Genomic DNA, 21,957 nt, shown 5'->3' with positions numbered 1-21,957 from the left:
TTTGCTCCCCTGGGCTTCAGTACTTCACTCTGGGTTTTCTAGCAAGCTCCTCGTTAATTCATTAGTCAGTTTTCAAGTCTGGTGTTATTTCTAGCCTTTCAATAAGCCACAGATGACACACAGAGGACACACACCCAGCACCCTGCCCTGCCACAGTTGTTCTTTGGTTTCACCTGGGACCCTGGAGGTTCTGGATGTGAGGTTGTAGGCTGGAGTTGGTGAGTTGAGCCATCTCCTTTTTCAGACGGGCCCTTATTGTCAGCAGCCCCTTTGGGCTTAAGCCAACCTTCCTTTTGCTTCTTGCCCAGTCCAGACCAGCAGTGGCTCGGTAACATTAACCCTTTTCTGCTCAGGCCAGAAGGTACTTGTCACTCAGCACTCCTGGTTCACCTGCACAGGTCAGTGCTGCTGGGACTGAGAGCCTTCTGCCAAGGTGAGGGCCAGCAGATTCCATTGGGATACTGTGGTTAATGGAGCAGTCAGAGCCAGATCAATGGGCGGCTGATTGCCTTATCTTCCCATTGGAAAAGAATTAAATGTGTATTTGTGGAATGTTATGTGACTGAAGAATACAGATGAGTTACTCCAATACTTTTGGAGAGCAAAATTGTTTGAAATCTGTCAGTCAGATACCAACAGTGGCTGCACATAGGGGAAGGAAGTGGAATGAGTGAGCAATAGTGATAGGGGACTCAGTGGTTAGTGAGATGGACGGGGTGCCTTTGGCTGCAGAGGTGACTCCAGGATGGTATGTTGCCTCCCAGGAACCAGGGTCAAGATGTCACTGAATGGCTGCAGAGATTCTAAAGGGGGAAGGTATATCTAGAGGTTGTGGTTCATGTTACTATCAACGATATCGATAGCAAGGAGGATGAGATCCTGCAGAAAGAGTTCAGGAGCTAGCAAAGAGATTAAACAGTAGGACGTCAAAAGTTAGTAATCTCTGAAAATAGGAAGATAAAGCAGATGATAGTTGGAGAATTCAGGGAAGGGGCAATTAAATTCTAGAACATGTAATTAGAAATAAGGTAATATTAAATGTCTTCATGGGCTTAAGGGGGTAACTTCTCAGAGTGTGATGAGTTGTATCTCAGGCTGCTATGGGAGGCAAGGGAAGAGCTTGTTGGGGCCCTGACAGAAACACCTTCACTGGCTACGCATGAAGTGACAGATGACTGGAAGACAGCAAATGTACCTTTATTCAAGAAGAGGAACCGGGATAAACCTGCAAGTATAATGTCAATGGTAGTAATGACAGTTATTGCAAAAATTCTGAAGGACGGGATTAATTTATCCTAGGAAAGGCAGGGATTAATCAAAGATAACATGGCTTTGAAAGGAGGAGATCATGCCTGACCAATTTGATTGAATTTTTCAAAGAGCAATGACATGATGTGTCAACGTGCCTGCTTCTGTGCTGTATAACTCTACGACTTCATAAAGAGGTAACAAAATGTATTGATGGGGACAGTGCCATTATTGTACTGTGCATGGCTATACGGCTATTGACAAGGTCCCACATGGGCGCCTGGTTCAAAAGGACAGAGCCCATGGGATCTAGGGCAACTTGGGAAATTGGCCTGGTAATAGGAGGCAAAGTGGAGGGTTGCTTTTGTGATGGGAAATCTGTGAGCAGTGGTGTACTACAGGGATCGATGCTCTGACCCATACTATTTGTCATAGACGTAAGTGATTTGATATGAATATAGGTGATATAATTAGTAAGCTTGCAGATTACGAGAATTGGTAGTTTTGTTGATAGTGAGAAGGATGTTGTAGACTACAAGATGATGTTGATCAGTTGCATAGATGGGTAGAGCACTGGCAGATGGAATTCAATCCTGATAAGTGCAAGGTGCTGCACTTTGGAAGTACTAATAAGGATAGGACATGTACAGTGATTAATAGAGCCCTAGGAAATATTGAGTTAAAAATAGATCTTGCTGTATAAGTTCAAGAGTTCCTGAAGGTGGCAGCACAGATAGAAGAAGGCATATGGGATGCCTTCATTCGCTGGCACAAAGAGTATAAGACCAGGGAGGTTATGGTACAACTTTATAAATCATTGGTTGGGCCACAACTGAAGGATTGTGTACATTCTTTGATTTCCACATTATAAGAAGGAAGTTCTGAGAAGAGACTGGATAGGCTGGGTTTGTTTTCCTTAAAGCAGAGGAGGCTGAAGGGTGGTGGACGTGGGGGGGGGGGGGGGGTCCGATACAGGAACATACAGCACAGAAACAAGATCTTCGGCTCATTCAATCCACAATGACCAACAAACACCCACTTACACGAATTTCATTTTGTTTTCCCCACATTCTCATCAGCTCCTCCAGATTCTAACACCCACCTACACACTTGGGGCACTTACAGCAGCCAATGAACCCACCAACCTGCATGTCTTAGGGATGTAGAAGGAAACTGGAGCAGCTGGGGGAAACCCTTGAGGTAACAAGGAGGATCAGCTAACTTCATACAGAGAGAACCAGAGGTCAGGATTGATGCTGGATCAGTGGGGATGTAAGGCAACGGTTCTACTAGCTGCTATCCTTAAGACATTCTACCAATGGTCTGCAGCAGCATGGCCTAATTCTCTGCTTTGGCCCTCTTGAGGCCTGGAATCATTCCTAATTGAGAAATACAAGATTATGAGGGACATACATAGGATAGATAGTACTTTTCCCCATGGCAGAGTTATCTATGACTACAGAGAATAGGCTTAGGATAAGGAGGTTAGACAGGATCTGAACAAAAACTTTTTTACCCAGAAAATGGTTGGGATCTGGAGCACACTGTCCAAGTGGGTAGTGGAGGCAGTTACTCCTACGACATTTAAGTATATAGATGAGCACATATCACCAACGCCTAAATGTGTTTCTAAACTGTATAACTCAATGAGTAGTGGATTGTGCTGCTGGAGAGATGGTTTAGGAAGGAGACCTTTGCTTTTCAGTGGAGATGTAGACATTTCTGGGGAAGGTGGGATGTTTACAAGCCAAATGGTTTGCACTTTAACAGCAATTGGATGGTATCCTTGTGTGGGAATTTTCTGTTGCTGTTGGGGAGGGTTCAAATCAGGTTGGCAGGGGATGGGAACCCACAGACAGAATAAGAAGGCAGTAAAGCTAAGCTGCAAATAGAGCTCAGGGTTCAGATGAAAGAATATTTAGGAAAGGTAAAGGAGCAGGCAACACTGTAGGTCAGTGACAGGGATTACAATAACCAGCGTGTATTGAGAAGAGACAGAAGTGTAGAAGTATAAGAGTGTCCCAACAAGTAGAGTCAGAGTAAGACGAAATGATAAGATAAAGTTAAAAGTTTTTTATCCAAATGCACACAACATTCGATAAGACAGATGAGTTGATGACACAAATAAAATAAATGAATGTGATCTGATGGTCATTAAAAATATGGTTGCATGAATCAAATATTCAGGGGTATTTGACATTTCAAAAGGATAGTCCAAAAGGAAAAGGAGGTGGTTTAGCTCTGTAAATAAAGGAATGATATTGGCTCAGGAGCTCAATGTGTAGAATCGGTATGGGTGGAAGTGAGAAGGTGGGTGTAGTACATGGCCCTCTGAACAGTAGTTACATGTAGGACAGAGTATAAATTGAGACAGAATGGGAGCTTGTGAGAATAGTACTGCAATAATCATGGTGATTTTAATCATTATTAGATTAAACAAATCAAACTGACAAGGGTAGCCTTGAGGATTATTACATACAGTGTATCTGGGATGGTTTCTCGGAGCATTTTGTTGAGGAAACAAACAGAGAACAGGCCATTTTTGATTTACTGTTGTTTTATGCTACAGGATTAATTAATAAGGATTCCCCAGAAAAAAACAAACATAGCATGCTAGAATTTCAAATTCAGTTTGAAGCTCAGAAACACAGGTAGGAAAAACCAATGTCCTAAACTTAAATAAAGATAAATACAATGGCATGAGGACAGAGTTTACTACAGTGGACTGGGAAAGTAGATGAAGGGGTAAGACGATAGATCAATGGGTTGCAGGCATGTAAAGAGAAATTTTATAACTCTCAGTAAAGATATATTCCAGTGAAATAGAAAAGCTCTCTGGGAAGTATGTAGTATTTGTGTAAGTTAGGGATGGTGTCAAATTGAAATAAAAAGCACTCAATGTTGCAAAGATGAGTGGTAGGCAAGAAGATTGGGAAATTCTTAGAAAACTGCAAAGGATGACTAAAAGAATTAAGAAGAGGGAAAAAAAAGAGTATGAGTGTAGATTAGCAAATAATATATTTGAAGGTATATTAAAAAATCCCTTAGAGGAAGAAACTGCGAAATTAATAATATGGGGAATAGAGAAAATGCAGAAATTCTAATTTTTTTTGATTGGACTTCATGGAAACTTAAAGCTCACTAGAAATATCCCAATAATAATAGTCAATCAAGGGGCTATAGAGAGGAACAACTTTAGAACACACTCCATCATGAGCAAAAAATACTAGGCAAACTAATTCAACTAGATGTTGCTAAGATCCCCCAGACCTGATGGTTTGCATATGAGGGTCTTAAAGGAAGTGGCTTTGGAGAAAGTGCATGCATTGATTATAATCTACCAAAGTTTCCTGGACTGTGGAGATGTCCCAGATGATTGAAAACCACACCTATTCAAAAAAAAGGAGATAGAAAAGGGGAAACTATAAGCCAGTTGACCCAACATCTGCCATTGGGAAAATACTAGAATTCTTTATTCTAGAGGTAATAGTAGGAAATTTCAAAGATCAGAGTCAACATGACTTATGAAGGGAAGTAGTGATTGACAAATTTGCTATGGTTCTTTGAGGACATAACAGAAAATTAAATGTAGTGTACTTAGATTTCCAGAACGTATTCAAAAAATTATCACATAAAAGGTTGCTGCACAAGATAAGAATGCGTGGAGTTGGGAATAATATGCATTTAAGGTTAGGGGCAAAGTTTAAGGGAGATGTTCATTGCAAGTTTTTTTACACAGAGAGTGGTAGGTGCCTGGAACGGATTGCCAGGAGTAGTGGTGGAAGCAGATATGATTGTGGATTTTATTAGGCTGTTAGATAGACATATGAATATGCAGGGAATGGAGGGATATGGATCATGTACAAGCAGAAGGGATTTTGTTTAATTTGGCATTATGTTTGGCACAGATGGGCTGAAGGGCCTGTTCCTGTGCTGTACTGTTCAATGTTCTATGTAATACATTGGCATGGGTAAAGGATTGGCTAACTAACTTGAAAACAGAGAGTTGGGATAAATGGGTCATTTTTGGATTGGCATCAGTAACTAATGGGATGCCACAGGGAGCAGTGCAGGAGCCTCAACTATATATAATCTCTATTAATGACTTGGATGAAAGGACTAGCTTTGCTGCAGCCAGATTTACTGATGAAACAAAGTTAGAGATGTTAGCAAATTGTGAGAGGGACACAAAGAGGCATATAGTTTAAATGAGTCGGCAAGAAGCTGGCAATTGAGGTATAATGTGGGAGATTATCTACTACGGAAGGAAGTGGATAAATAGAACGAGACTGCATAATGTTGCATACAAAGGGATCGGAGGGTCCTGGTACATGAAGCACATCATGTTAGTGTGTAGGTGAAAGTCTCGTTGCAACTTTACAGGGCACTGGCAAGAAGCACACCTGAAATACTGTGCAAACTTTTGGTCTCCATATTTAAGGAAGGATATTCTTGCATTGGAAGCAATTGAGAGAAGATTCATTGGATTGATTGCCGGGATGAAAGAGTTGGCTACAATAATATGTTGAGCCTGAAGTCATTGAAGTATAGAGAATGAAAAGTGAACTTATTGTGACATATAAGATTCTGAAGGGGTCTGGCAGGATGGACGCTGAAAGTATGTTTTCCCATGTGGGGGAACTCAAAATAGGCAGAACTTCCTCGCTGTGAGGGCCCATTTAAGAAGGAGACATGGTAAAAATTTTTCTCCCAAAGGGTCATGCATTGTGGAGGCAGAGTCATTTTATATATTCAAGGCAGAGATGCACAAACACCTAAACTACAAGGGAGAGTGTGTGAAAGTGATGTTGAGGCCAAGATTAGATGAGCCATGAATGGTATAGCAGGCTTGAGGAGATGATTTACCTAGTCCTGCTCCTGTTTCTTGTTCTCATAACCATTTTCTGAGCAATACGTATATTCATTCGAGTTTACTTGTGTTTCTTGCCTTGTAATATAGGCCATACAATACACATGGTTAACAGCTTAGTAAAGCTCGGTCCAAAACACATGCAAATGATGGTCTAATATGCGAGGCTGCATACCACCGACTAATAGCCTGGTCTGCTAGGTCTCACATTAGCCACAAACAAAGGCCTAGCATACTAGGTCCAATATTACAAACAACCAATAGCCTAAAATTCTATGCCACAATTTTCATGCTCATAGCCTAGTATGCTAGGCCCAATGATATAGACAGCTGAAGATTTGGTATTCCAGGTCCTATTTACACACAGCTGACTTTTTCACTTATAATTATGCAGTTGTTGATAGAAGATACTGTTGATTCTACTGTCACATGTAATCTTTCCTCAGGGACTCTCAGTTTGTTGCTCGGTGACTTATTTCCATTGTTCATGGTGGTCATCTCTAAGTTCCTCTCATGTATTGCTGACGTGGAAGCAACGACAGTGAAGTGATTTCTGGTTCCTCTGTAGTGACAACAAATATAGTGGGAGAAGGCTCGGCGATAAGCTCCATTAAAGAGTGTGTAAACCAATGGATTGACACCAGATGAGGTATAACCAACCCATACAAACACGTTGAGGAGATCTCCAATGATGGCTTCATCGCAGGAATCCTTGCAGATAACGGACAGGACATTCGTGATAAAGAAAGGACACCACATGACCACAAACAGAAAGAAGACAATTCCAAGCACCTTCGAAGCCCTCTGTTCATTGTTAATTGATTGCATGATGCCTTTCCGAAAGAGCTTAACTTCCTTATTCAAGGGCGACCTTGAAGTTTTGTCTGGAGTCTCTGATCTTTGTATCATTGCCGCATTTTCTGTTAAGTTCCCCTTTTTAAACACATGCAAGCTTGCTCGCTTTTGTTTTTGGTCACCTAAAAAGACACTGATCTGTTTTTGCAATGTCTGTACCGTCAGGCAGTAGGTGAAAACCATTATAATCAGTGGAATAAAAAATGCTACAAAAGAACCAACAAGAAGAAAGCTTTCTTCATTAATAATGCAGCTGTTGACGATGAAAACCCTGGATTCATCTTCAAGGCCAATAACAAGGATTGGCATCGAGATGCCTGGAAGAGATAATTGGAGGGAGATAATAAAACAGTAGAATATTTAAAACAAGCTACCTTAAATGAACATAAAATGAAAAGGAGAAAGGAACAAGAATATGACAAGAAGACTGGTTCATCGTGGTAGCTCCACCACCCATGATATAATCTAACCATTTGTCATTTCCTCCTTTTTAAAAAAAATTATATCCCTGTGGAAACAGCTGGACAGAATCCTTTCAAATCCCAAGGGCACCACAAGCTGCATAGACACCTCGGATTTGCTCCTTCTTGTTTGCATTTCTACCCTCCTGTAGATGCTTGTTGGGCACTTTGACCAATAGAAGTGAGTCCCATACCTTCCTTGTAAGTCTGCAGTGTCAGGTTCCTGCATTTGCCAGAATATTGAATGCTTTCAGCTGATGGCAAATTGTCAGTATAAAACTGGCTTAATTAATAATTTCTTCTGAAAGAGGCTAAATTATGTTTCCAAAGAAATTTCAAATTGCTTTGGAAGATTTTTTTAAGTCTTTGTGAATTTTTAATTGATATATATTGCAACATTTCCTGCTAATCTAATAAATCTGAATCTGCTACAATGTTCACTAACAAGAGATGTTCTCAAAGTTGCTCCTGATCCAGTGGTGGAAACACTTGTGATGCCCTGTATTAATGGGTGTGAAATCTGGATTCACTGGAATTGCTAAATAGCAAATTTCACTTCATTATCCTAGTAAAACAATAGTGGTGTGTTAACTTGTCAGTTCAATCTCTTAATTAGTCTACAAAAGTCCAGATAAGAAGTAAGGGGTGGTCTCCAGTCATAAAAAGCACCCGATTTCATCCCAAATGCGTTACGTCAAATATTCCATCTCCATTACCATCCCAGCTAGTGTTCTAGTTTCCTTGAGTCCTTGGCAACCATATGACCCTTGGAGTGGCCCTCAATTTACAATTGAACTGAAATGGACTGAAAAGGAGAAGAGCGCAACAATGCCCTGGAAGGAAGTCTGGAGCTGCCCTCACACAGCCACAGTAAAGAGATGTTACACCTTTCCCTGTTCATTTCTTGGGGTGTAAGAATGTAATTGTGAAAACTCCACTCAGATAGCACCAGAGGTCAGGACTGAAGACAGGTTGCTGAAGTCTTCTCCATATCCACCCTGTTGATGCACATATTTCTCAGCCATCTCTTTCCAGTTATAAACTTGGTTCTGGTGTCAGCCTTAAATAAATCTTTTCTATAGTCCTTTTTGTGTCTTTTCCAGAAATGTTATCCTATTCTAAAGAGATAGACACCAGAAATGAGCACAGTACAATCACTGGAGTCAGGGAGGGTCCTAGAGGACTGGGAAATCCCAAATATAACACCCCAATTTAGAAGGGAGGGAGACAAAAGACAGGAATTTATAAGCCAGTTAGCCTGACCTCAGTGATTGGTCAGATTTTAAGGATGAAATTTTGGAGTTCTTGGAATTACATGGTAAAATAGGATGAAGTCATCATGGTTTCATTTAGGGAATATCTTGCCTGACAAATCTGTTAGAATTCTCTGAGGAGGTAACAAGCAGTTTAGACAAAGGAAAGTCAGTGGCCGTTATTTATTTGGATTTTCAGAAGGCCTTTGACAAGGTGCTGCACACGAGGCTGCTAAACAAGATAAGAGCCCATGGTGTTAGAAGGAAGGTACTCTATCAAATTCATGAGACACGATTCCCAATGCACAAAACTAGGCTGACTATCCCTAATCAGTCCTTGCCTTCCCAAATGCAGGTAGATCCTGTCTCTCAGAATCCCCTCCAGTAACTTTTCCACCACTGATATTAGGCTCACCAGCCTGTAATTCCCCAGCTTGTCCTTGCAGCCGTTCGTAAATAAAGGCACAACATTAGTGACCCTGCAGTCTTCCGGCACCTCTCCTGTGGCTAACAATGACATAAATACCTCTGCCAGTGACCCAGCAATTTTTTTTCCTACCTTTCCACAATGTCTATTTATGTGTTTCTTTTGTATTATTGCATGTGTAGAGTGTAGATTCCATCATTATCAATCTATTAGGTATTTACTGCAGTCCCAGCTATCCCCAGGATTTGTCATATATATGGACTTGTTTGGTTCTCCCACTACAGATCACCTCGGAACATACTAACTACGAGCAGGAATAGGTCACGCCTTCTCAGTGCTGCTCCACCATTTAGAGAGATCATGGCTGATCTGAATGTAGCTTTACTTCTGCATTCCTGTCCAATTGCCATATCTTTATCAAGTGCCTATCTACTTCTGCTTTTCCAACATTCAATCACGCAGAATCTACCACTTGTTTAAAATTTTTATTACAAGTCTCTTTGCCATTGAGTGGGAACTTGTTTGAATGAGATTCCAGTCAGGTTAAGCATGTGGGCTGGACTCAGAATACAAGTGGAGCTGGGAATGAATTCATATTAATGGAAGTGATTAAAAAATGAGGTCATGAAATAACTATTCTCCATTTTTTCCAAATTTCCCCTCTTTCCCATATATGGCTAGTTCCTTGATCATGCGCTACCAAATCAAAGCCATGACCTCAGAGGGGAGTAGGATTAAGCCCTAGATATTGAACCTATTTTCCGTCTGTTATACCCTTCACTTTCTGTTACATAGAACAAGGAGCAGGCCCATTGGCCGACAATGCCAATTTAAGCTAATACCATTTGCCTTCGCATGGTCTATATCCCTCCATTCCCTGTCTGTTCATGGGCTTGTATAAATGTGTTTTAAACATTGCTATCATGTTTGCTTCCACTGCCTCCCCTGCAGCACGTTCCAGGCACCTACTACTCTCTGTGTAAAAATATAGGCTCGTACATCTCCTTTAAAGTTCCTTCTTCTTACCTTAAAGCTATGCTCTCTAGTATTTGACATTTCCACCCTGGGAAAAAAGACTCTGACTATCTATCCTATCTATGCCTCTCATACTTTTATGTACTTCTATCAGGTTGCCCCTCAGCCTCCAATATTCCAGAGAAAACAATCCAAGTTTGTCCAACCGCTCCTTATAGCTAACACTCTCTAATCCAGGTAATATCTTGGTGAACATCTTCTGCACCCTCTCCAAAGCCTCCACAACCTTCCTGTAATGGGGCAACCAGAAATGCACACAATACTCCAAATGTGGCCCCAACCAAAGTGTTATACACCTGCAACATGACTTCCCAGCTTTTACCTCAATACCCCGATTGATGTACAACTTCTTAACCATCCTTTCCACTTGTGTTGCCACTTTCATGGAGCTATGGATGTGCACCCCAAGATTCCTCTGTACATCAACGCTCCTAGGAGACCTGCCATTTACTGTATACTTTCCTTTTACATTTGACCTCCCAAAGTGCAACACGTCATACTTATCCGGATTAAACTCCGTCTGCCATTTCTCCACCCAAATTTCCAACTGATCTGCATCCTTTAACAACCTTCCTCACTGTTAAAAACTTTGCTAATTTTTGTGTCATCTGCAAACTTACTCATCAGCCCACCTACACTTTTGTCCAAATCATTTTTATATATCACAAGCAACAGAGGTCTCAGCACTGATGTCTGCAAACACCACTGGTCACAGACCTCCAGTCAGAATAACACCCCTCCATCACTACCCTCTGTCTTCTATCACCAAGCCAATTTTGAAACCAGTCTCCAAAGTCACCATGGATCCCAAGTGCCTTAATCTTCTGGATCAGCCTACTATGTCAAAAGCTTTAGTAAAGTCCAAGTATACAACATCTACTGCCCGACAAAATCAATCATTTTTGTCACCTCATTAAAAGACTAAATCACCTCCCATGCACAAAGTCATGCTGACATCCCTGTTTAAGAAGGGAGGGAGGCAAAAGACAGGATATTATAGGCTGGTTAGCCTGATCACCGTGGTTGGTAAGATTTTAGGGTCCATTATTAAGGATGAACTTTTGGAGTACCTTGAAGTACATGATAAAATAGGACGAAGTCAGAACGGTTTCATTAAGGGAAGATCTTGCCTGACAAATCTGTTTAAATTCTTTGAGGAGGTAACAAGCAGGTTAGACAAAGGAGAGTCAGTGGCTGTTATTTACTTGGATTTTCAGAAGTTTTTTGACAAGGTGCCGCCATACACAAGGCTGCTAAACAAGGGTAAGAGCCTATGATGTTAGAGACAAGGTAGTCACATGTACAGAAGATTGGCTGACTGGCAGAAGTCAGAGAGTGGGGATAAAGGGGTCCTTTTCAGGATGGCTGCCGGTGACTAGTAGAATTCCGCAGGGGTCAGTGTTGGGACCGCAACTTTTCACTTCATACATTAATGATCTGGATGAAGGAACTAATGGCATTGTGGCCAAGTTTGTAGATGATACCAAGATAGGTGGAAAGACAGGTAGTGTCACGGAGGCAGGGACTCTGCAGAAGGACTTGGACAGGTTGGGAAAGTGGCAAAGATGTGGCAGATGGAATACATTGTAGGGAAGTTATGAGTTATGCACTTTTGTAAGAAGATTAAAGGTGTAGACAATTTTCTAAATGGGGAGAAAATTCAAAAATCAGAGGTGCAAAGAGTCCTAGTTCAGGATTCCCTAAAGGTTAACTTGCAGGTTGAGTTGGTAGTAGAGAAGGCAAATGCAATATTAGCATTCATTTTAAGAGGACTGGAATATAAAAGCAAGGATGTACTGCTGAGGCTTTATAAAGTGCTGATCAGACCACATTTGCAATATTGTGAGCAATTTTGGGCCATGTATCTGAGGAAGGATGTGCTTGTTCTGAAGTGGGTCCGGAGGAAGTTCACAGGAATGATCCCAGGAATGAAAGGCTTAATTTATGCAAAGCATTTGATGTCTCTGAGCCTGGACTCAATGGAGTTCAGAAGGATGAAGCGGAATCTCATTGAAAGGCTTGGATAGAGTGTACATGGAGAGGATGTTTCCATTAGTAGGAGAGCCTTGGATGCGGAGGCACTTTAAAACTGAGGTGAGGAGGGGTTTCTTCAGACAGGGTATGGTGAAACTATGGAATTTGTTGCCACAGAGGGCTGTGGAGGCCAAGTCATTGGGTGTACTTACAGCAGAGATTGATAGTTCTTGATTGGTAAAGGGGTTACGGGGAGAAGGCAGGAGAATGGGGTTGAAAAAATAATAGCAGTCATGATTGCATGGCAGAGCAGATCCAATGGACCAAATGGCCTAATTCCACTCCTTCCTATAGCTATTGGTTTCTATGATCCCAGGTTGAGACTGTGGAAGTTTGAGATTAGCCCGAGGAAATATTTAATACGAAGTGCATTCATGTTGTGTTCTTGTGGTTTTTCATGTGAAAACATAACAGATCGTGTAATTGCATTCTGATGATGACTAGCATTCATGAGAAAAGCTAGGTTAGTTGCCAAACAGTGATTAATGCCACAGCTACTCAACTAATAAAATCCTCTCAAAGTCAGTGTTGAAACCACGAGGGTAACAGGAAAAGACCTGACCATCATTAACAGTGAATGAGTATCCTGACCGTTGTTACCAGTGAATTACATGACCATCATCAACAGTACATGAGTAACCTGACTGTGGATATCTGCGCATTACCTCACTGTCGTTATTAGTGAATGAATTACCTCACTGTTGTTTTCAGTTGTTGTCATTATAGTGAATGAATTACCTGACCATCGTGATCAGTGAATTATCTGACGGTCGTTACCAGTGAGTTAATCACCCAACATCATTATCTGTCAATGAATTACCAGATCTGGCTGTTGTTATCAGTGATGAATTACCTGACCATAATTTTCTGTGAAAGAACTACCTGACCATCGTTATCAGTGAATTACCGGATGTTTGTTATCAATGAACGAATTACCTGACTATCATTATTACTGTATTACCTGACTATCATTGTATCACTTGACCGCCTTTATCAGTGAATTACCTGACCATTTTTATTAGAGAATGAATTACATGACCGTTGTCAGTGAATGAATTATCTGAACGTAGTTATTGGTGAGTGAATCACCTGACTATCATTTTCATTGAATGAACCACCTGACCATTGCTATCATTGCATTATCTGATGGTTGTTGTGAAAGAATGAATTACTTGTCCACTGTTATCGGCAATTTACCTGACGGTCAGCGTCAGTGAATGAATTACCTGACCATACATCAGGTCATTTTGGGTGAAGAACTACAGTCAGATAATTTATACACTGATAACAATGGCCAGGTCATTGTCACCAGTGTATAAATTATCTGACCATAGTTATCAATGAATTAATTCCCTGACTGTTGTTATCAGTGAATGACTTATTTGATTGCATTTATCAATGAATGAATTAGCTGACCTTCAGGGCGGCATGGTAGCGTAGCGGTTAGCGCGACGCTATTACAGCGCCAGCGATCGGGGTTCGATTCCCATCGCCGTCTGTAAGGAGTTTATATATTCTCCCGTGTCTGCGTGGGTTTCCTCCGGGTGCTCCGGTTTATTCCCACATTCTAAAGACGTATGGGTAGGTTAATTTGGGGGTTTAAAATGGGTGGCGTGAACTCGTTGGGCTGGAATGGCCTGTTACCACGCTGTAAATAAAGTTTAAATTTTAAATTTAATTATCAATGAATGAATTACCTGATGGTTGTTATCAGTGAATGAATTACCTAACCGTTTTTATCATTGAATGAATTACCTGACTGTTGATCTCAGTGAATTACCTGTCACTATCAGGAATTACCTTGCCAGCAAAATCAGTCAATGAATTACGTCACCGTCTTTGAAGTTTTTTTTTCAAAGAATGAATTACTTGATGATCATTGTTGGTGAACTACCTGACCATCGATACCAATGAATTACCTGACTGTTGTTATTAGTGAATTTCCTGACCATCACTTTGAGTGAATTTCCTGACCGTTGTTAGTTTTTACTATGTTGTACTGTGTTTTACTATGTTTTACTGAAATGCTGTACAGATCATTGTTGGAGGTGACCTTAGACTCACCAGCTTATTAGAAATCATAGTAAATTGCTGTACTTTTTCTGCCTGTTGTTGACAAATCATGACCTGGGAAGGAGTAAACAACATGGATAAACAGTAATCCAGTGGTTGTACATAAATACAAACAGCTTCCATCATTTATGCCCTAAAGTTTTTCCTTCACAGGACAAAATCTGTAGATAATTTAAAAGTGCTATTGCAGAATGTATATCGCATAAGTACACAGAGGGCAGCACAGTGACGCAGCACGTAGTGCTGTTGCCTCACAGCTCCAGTAACCGAGAGTCAATCCTGAGCTCTGGTTTTGTCTGTGTGGAGTAGGCACATTTTCCCTCTGACTACATGGGTTTCCCTTGGGTTCCTATGGTTTCCACCCAAAAGACATGCTGGATGATAAGTTAAGTGGTTACAGTAGTTAAGTGGTTACAGTAAGTCACATTTTATGTCACTGGCTGCTAAATGTCAGGGTGGATTTGACGGGCATGTGAGAGAGAATAGCTTTCAGGGAAATAAGTGGGAGAACAGATTAATAGATCTCTCTGAGGGCCGACATAGACCAAATAGACTTGAGACTTGTGGGCAGCACACTGGCGCAGCTGGTAGGGCTGCTGCCTTGCATTGCCAGAGACCCGGGTTCAATCCTGACCTCAGGTGCTGTCTATGTGGAGTTTGCACATTCTCCCTATGACCTTGGTATTCCTCTTTCTTCCCACATCCCAGAGATCTGTTGGTTGGTAGGTTAATTGGCCACTGTAAATTGTCCGTAGTGCAGAGGTGAGTGGTAGAATTCGGGGGAAGTTGATGGGAATGTGGGGAGAATTAAAAAAAAGGATTAATGTAGGATTAGTATGAATGGGTGGTTGATGGTCAGTACAGACTAGATGGGTCAAAAGGCCTGTTTCCATTCTGTATCTCTCTGTGACTCTATGATGAGCCAAATATCATGTGAAAATTTGAAAATAGTAAGTAGACAAATGGCTGAATTTTAATATCTAAAGTAGAATTTCACCAGCTGCTCATGAAAACAATTTCAATGCTTAAATGAATCCCAGTAAAATCACAAAATGAAAATAAAAAAAAAACAAGGATAGAGTTTCCCTGGTCCTCACCTTCCTCTGCACTGGCCTCTGCATTCAACAGATCATTCTCTACAATTTCTGCCATCTTCAAAGAGATTCCACCACTGGAGATATCTTTCCCTCTCCTCCCTTTTCAGCAGTTTGCAGGGGCCGTTCCCTTTGTGACTCTCCGGTTCACTCATCTGTTCCAACCAATCAGCCCCCCACCACCCTTCTTACAGCACTTTCCCTTGCAACCACAGATGATGCAACACTTGCCCTTTTACCTCTTCCCTTCCCACCACCAAAGGACCCAAACAGTGTTTCCAGGTGAATCAGAACCTGCACTTCTTCCAATCTAGTGTACTGCATTTGGTGTTCACAATGCGGTCTCCTCTATGTTGAAGAAATCAAACGCAGATTGGCTGATCGCTTTGTGGAACACCTGAGTTCATTCTGCAGGAGTGACCCTGAACTTCTCATTGTCTGTCACTTAAATTCTCTGTCCCACTCCCACACTGACCTATTGGCCTGTGGCCTCCTGTACTCTTACAATGAGGCCTGATGCAAGCTTGAGGAACAGCACCTTATTTTCCACCTGGGCACACTATTGCCTTCTGGACTCAATATTGAATTCTACAACTTCAGGTAACTTGATTTCTCAGTCAGTATCAGTCAATCATCTGTAATATTAGCTCACTTTGTTTTTTTTCCCCTTTTTCCGCTTCTGTTTAGTCTCTGGGGTTGGAAGACACACACAGCCTGACCTGCTAGGAATGTCGTCCTGCTCGGCATTCTGCAACTCCTGCAGTCTCCTGTCTATGTTCTCAATCTCTAACCACTCCCATTCAGTCATTGACCTGATAACATAGTTTACAGTTTATCCTCATGGTTACCCTGGTTTTACCCTACTAAAGCTTTTCCCCCTCCCCCACCCTGCCTGTAGCTTTACAAGTTTTTTTTTGCTTCCTTTTCAGTTCCGATGACCTGAAACATTAACTCTGTTTCTCTTCCCACAGATGCGGCCTGACCTGCTAAGTATTTCTGGCATTTTCTGTTTTTTTCTCATTAAAACCACATCGATCCAACATCACCTCTGGCTCTGGTTCACTACAGTTTGACTTTAATTTGCCTTTCTCATCTAAAGACGTTCACTTTGCAGGCAGCTCATGGCTCATCTTGCTTGACCTCCCATTCCTAACTTTCATTGGTTTTCCTGCCTTTCTATTAACCTAAAGCAGCCTGATCAAAATTCGTGAATCTGACTCCCTGTTACAGCAACAACAACAGAATAACACTCCTGCTTGGTCTACAATCCCATCAATGACCCTATTCTTCTCCAGCAACATACTTTCTCTCCCTAGTTCTGTGAGAACGTCTTTGTGGGGAAGTGGAAATACTCTTATTTAATTAATCAAGCGGGACCAACACGAACAACAGCTTCCATTCCAACCACTATCTCCTCAACTTCCTCACCACACCTGTCACCTGGACTCCAGCCCTGATTCCCTCATTTCTGTGCCAACCATCGGAAGGGACAAGGCAATGCCGCTTCATTACCTCCCTCAGCAACCAAACAGCAGGAAGATCGAATCTTTGGGAGTATATCAAACATATTGTTATGTAGGTAAGTGAGTAGTTGTTAATTTTGCTCATATTACATTCCAGGCTACTTTCTATTGCAAAGGAATGAAAACAGAGATGATGGGTTTTAAAGAAATTGTCAAATTAGCGGGTAGAAATCAAGAGGAAAAAACATAAATATCTGGGGCATGCAGTATTTTGAGTTCTATATAATGGAGTAGTGAGGAATGGATTGATTTGACTGAGAACAGTGACTCACTCATGGAAACAAATAAGCAGTTACAACCAGACTAGAAGAAGAAGTAATACTTACCAATTGAAATGGTCCAGACTGCAGTGATTTTTATAATAGCTATGGTTCGTGAGTTGAAGCGGCTGTGCTCAATAGGATTCCGAATTCCAATGTAACGATCCAATGATATTGCACACAGATGCATGATGGATGCAGTAGAAAAGAGAACATCCAAATAAATCCAGATGGGACACAGCTTTTCTGGGAAAGGCCAGGTGTTGTCTGAAACACAAACCATTCAGATTATAAGAGTTCATTAATCCCTCTGCTTTCCCCCCTCATCGTTCATTCTGTGAACTATGCGTGGCTTACAGGACAGTTCAGACCTCCTTCCAGTTAGAATACTTAGAGTTTACACTTATTCTAATTCTTTTCCAGTTATCCCTCAAGTGACAGCCCCCAAGACTTGGAGATCAGCAGTAATGTGCCATGTTGAAAAAATTATGTTTCCAATGTGATTTTTAGAAAACGCAATGGTAAGCAAACTCCTGGGGAGGGAACCCATAACATGGTATTGTTTATATTAGGAAATTGCAAAAGATAAAGTATATATTCTGTCCAAGGCTTTGTTTGCAAAAAGCATCAGTACTCTTTTTATCATCTAATAGTTGTACCTCAGTCCAGTTTGATAAGGCAGGGGCGTCTCATCTTGTTGCTTCAATGTTGTCCTTTCTTTGTCAAATTGTTGTCAATACAAGCTGACAACAATATGGCAAAGACAACAGGCATCTGAAAACCTGATGAATTACACAACCAACAGTATATTGATCAAAGTAAAGAGAGTTAGGTGGAGCAGTAAACAGTACAGCGTTTTGCACTATTTATTCATTTATTTTTGTAACTTATAGTAATTTTTAAGTCTTGCATTGTACTGCTGCCGAAAAACAACAAATATCACGACATATGTCAGTGACAATAAACCTGATCCTGAAATAAATAGAGAAAGATGCTCAAATTAAGACTGAGTAAATTCAAGTTCAAATCAAGTATAGAAAGAGAAAGAGAGAAAGAAAGATTGGATTCAGGGAAAGAGAAAGGAGGAAAACAAATTTAAAGAATTACATCCTTAAAATCTTCAAAAAGTTAGTGCCTGAAGGACTGAGATTCTTTGCTTTTAAGTGTTCATTTCCAGAGCAACTGTTACCAAGGATCACAATGTTAAAAGGGTAATTCCCCAACATATTACTAGACTTCTTGCAGAAGGTTTGATGAGCAATTGTTTTGCAAATACAGCAAGTTCATGAAACCAACAAGGGGAGTTAGGTACAGATGATTATTTTATGGGGTATTTTTCCCTTGCCACATTATTTGGTGATTTTCACATTAATTATAGAGTACATAATTCACACACCATTTTCAGCAAATTCTATTTTCCAAAATGAAGCTAAACTATAAATCTAAATGTCCATCATCCTTGGCCTCCCTTCCATACCCAGTAAACAGAGCAGAAGAAGAGCATATAGGAGCTTGTTGAACCATCAGTTGTCAGGCCCGTGTCGTCAAACCCATGATGTGAGACAGCTCTTCCATATCTTTAATCATTATTTAGGACCCAAGAGAACATATCTTTTACCACTGCAGCACACAGTAGCCAGGAATCAAATGCAGCAACTACTTAGAAAGAGAGGGAAACAATAACATTGTTCTCACCTCATGAAGATATAACTTTCTGATAAATTGAAAAATAAACTACGGGAAACACTCGGAAAATTAAGCAGCATCTGTGGAAAGAGAAACAGAGTTGACATTTTGGGTTGCAGACCTTTCATTAATTATGAAACATTAACCCTGTGTCCCTTTCCACAGATGCTGCCTGACCTTCTGAATGCTCCCAGCATTTTCTGTTTTTATTTCGTTTCTAGGATTAGCAGTTTTTTGATTTTGTGATCGACTGAACATTCTCTTTGTGCCATGTGCTTTCTATACCTGTGCCAGAGTTATGGTGGAATTTCAACATTCTTTATTGTCTTGCAGTCTCAGAGATCTTAACTCAAAAAATTGGCATGTTAATAAGAAAACACTTCCAAGCATGGGGCACAGTTTAATATCCACATGCAGACTACGAAATAAAACACAGGCTAAACTTCATTATCAACCACTTGGAGAGAGAATCTGTGACAGATGCCAATCTTTAAGAATTAAATAGATTGTGAGACTTCATAACAAGGCCTTAACAATGATCATTCAGTCCTTCCAGGTGAAGCAGTGCTTCACATATGAATCCACCGGTGTCATTTATTGCATCCAGTGCAGCCTCCTCTACATTGGTGAGACCCAATGCAGATTGGAGGAATCGCTTTGTCGAGCACCTTTGCTCCATCCGCCAGAACAGCCAGGACCTTCTGGTGACCAGCCATTTTAATTCCACTTCCGATTACCACACTGACATGTCTGTCCATGTCCTCCTCTACTGCCTAGTTGAGGCTAAACGCAGATTAGAGGAACAACACCTCATATTCCTTCTTGGTAGTCTCCAACTTGACAGCATCAACATCAATTTCTCTAACTTCTGGTAACCATTCCCACTGCTCCCCCCCTTTGGTTTCCCTTCCCCCCCTTCGGTTTCTCCCTTCCCCCCCTTTGGTTTCTTCCCCCCCCCCCTTGGTTTTCCCTTATCCCTCTGGCCCCTTCACCGCTTCTCTTTCCCCTCCCCCACCCCCACCCTCACAACCTGCCCATCACCCACACCTTCCTCCCTTAGCTTCCCCACCTCCTTCCCTTTATTCCAAGGTCCACTGTCCTCTCCTATCAGATTCTATCTTGTTCAGCCCTTTGACTCTTCCATCTATCACCTCCCAGCTTCCCACATCATTCCCACTCACCCCCCCAACATACTTTTCCCCCCTCACCTGGATTCACCTATCACCCACCAGCTAGTGCTCCTCCCCTTCCCCCCACCCTTTTATTTTGGCTTCTGCCCTCTTTCTTTCCAATTCTGATGAAGCGTCTCAGCCCGAAACATCAAATGTTCTTTTCTCTCCATAGATGCTACCTGACCTGTTGAGTTCTTCTAGTATTTGTTGTGTGTTGCTCTTGATTAGGTTGTGTTCCCTTAGTTTAGAAAAGTTCCTAGTTAACGAAGGTGAGAGAGGATAAACAGGGAATTATAAATCAATTAGCTTAATATCTATTAGGAGCAAATTACTTGAGTTAAGGATGATTAAGAATCATTAAGAAGAGATTAATTGAACACCTTGTAAGTTTACTGTTGATCGAGAAAATCAAGGGTTGGTCAGGTAGATGAAATAGTTTAAATTTTTAAAGAGGTGGCAAAAATAGTGAGCAGGAGATGTTATATAATAGGGACGTTATATAGAAACACTCAAATGGCATCTTGTGATTAACATTGGTGTTGCAAATATTCAACATATTGAATTATACAGCAGAGAAATGGCCCCTCTGTCCATGCTGATCATGATGCCTATCCATGCTAATCCCATTTTCCTATGTTTGGCCCATCTCCCTCTACTCCCTTCTTATCCAAGTACCTGTCCAAATGCCTTTTAAGTGTTGTAATTGTACCTGCTTCTATCACTTCCTCTGGCAGCTTATTTCATATACCCACTGTCCTCTGTGTGAAAAAACTTGCCCTTCAGATCCCCTAAAGATTCTTTCCTCTCACTTTAAGCCGATTCTCTCAAGTTTTAGACTCCTCCAGGCTAGGAAAAAGACTATCAATCCTACCTATGCCGCTCATAATTTTAGAAACCTTTATAAGGTGACTCTTCAGGCTCCTAAATTTCAGTGAGAATAAATCCAGTCTATCCAATCACTCCACTTAAGTGAAGTGCTATATTTCTGGCAATATTCTGGTGAATCTCTTCTGCACTCTTTCTACTGCTAGCCCAACCTTCCTGTAGTGTCGTCACCAGAACTGCATACAATACTCCAAGTATGGCCTGACTAATGCTTTGTACAGCTGCAAAATGACATTCCAACTCTTATACTCAATGTCTTAGCCACTGAAGGCAAATATGCTGAATGCCTTCTTCACTACCCTAAACACCTGTTTTACCATTTTTAGGGAGATGTGAACTTGAACCCTAAATCCCTCTGTACTCAATACTCCTGAGGTCCCCGCCATTTACTGTACATGTCCTGTTAATATTTGTCATTAGCATATCAAGAATAACTTAGAACCATAGAACCATAGAACTATACAGCACAATACAGGCCCTTTGGCCTACGATGTTGTGCTGACCTTTAAACCTCACCTAAGACTATCTAACCCCTTCCTCCCACATATCCCCCTATTTTAAATCCCTCCAGATGCTTATCTAACAATCTCTTGAACTTGACCAATGTACCTGCCTCCACCACTACCCCAGGCAGCGCATTCCATGCACCAACCACTCTCTGGGTAAAAAACCTCCCTCTGATATTTCCCTTGAACTTCCCACCCATTACTTTAAAGCCATGTCCTCTTGTATTGACCATTGGTGCCCTGGGAAAGAGGCGCTGGCTATCTACTCCTCTTAATAATTTGTATACCTCTATCAAGTCTCCCCTCATCCTCCTTCTCTCCAAAGAGTAAAGCCCTAGCTCCCTTAGTCTCTCCTCATAATCCATACTCTCCAAACTGGGCAGCATCCTGGTAAATGTCCTCAGGACCCTTTCCAATGCTTCCACATCCTTCCACAACTTGACCAGAACTGGACACAGTGCTCTAAGTGTGGTCTAACCGGAGTTTTGTAGAGCTGCATCATTACCTCACTGCTTTTAAACTCGATCCCACGACTTATGAAGGCTAACATCCCTTAAGCTTTCTTAACTACCCAA

The 21,957-nt window shown here is 41.3% G+C and overlaps 1 protein-coding gene across 1 annotated transcript in view; it reads right to left on the bottom strand.

The window, feature by feature from the left end:
* Positions 1–6,402: 6,402 nt before the first annotated feature.
* The window catches only part of LOC127573793 (5-hydroxytryptamine receptor 2A-like), a 220,054-nt gene continuing 204,499 nt past the window's right edge, over positions 6,403–21,957 (bottom strand). The window contains exons 3-4 of the mRNA XM_052022299.1: positions 17,200–17,400; positions 6,403–7,290 (exon numbers count right to left, since the gene is read on the bottom strand). Of these exons, the coding sequence (XP_051878259.1) occupies positions 6,476–7,290; positions 17,200–17,400 (1,016 nt within the window). The 3' untranslated portion in view covers positions 6,403–6,475. The remainder of the gene's footprint in view (positions 7,291–17,199; positions 17,401–21,957) is intronic.

Source organism: Pristis pectinata, chromosome 8 (assembly GCF_009764475.1).
Source record: "Pristis pectinata isolate sPriPec2 chromosome 8, sPriPec2.1.pri, whole genome shotgun sequence".
In the NCBI taxonomy this organism is placed as follows: domain Eukaryota; kingdom Metazoa; phylum Chordata; class Chondrichthyes; order Rhinopristiformes; family Pristidae; genus Pristis; species Pristis pectinata.
This window is presented reverse-complemented; position numbering and strand designations above follow the sequence as displayed.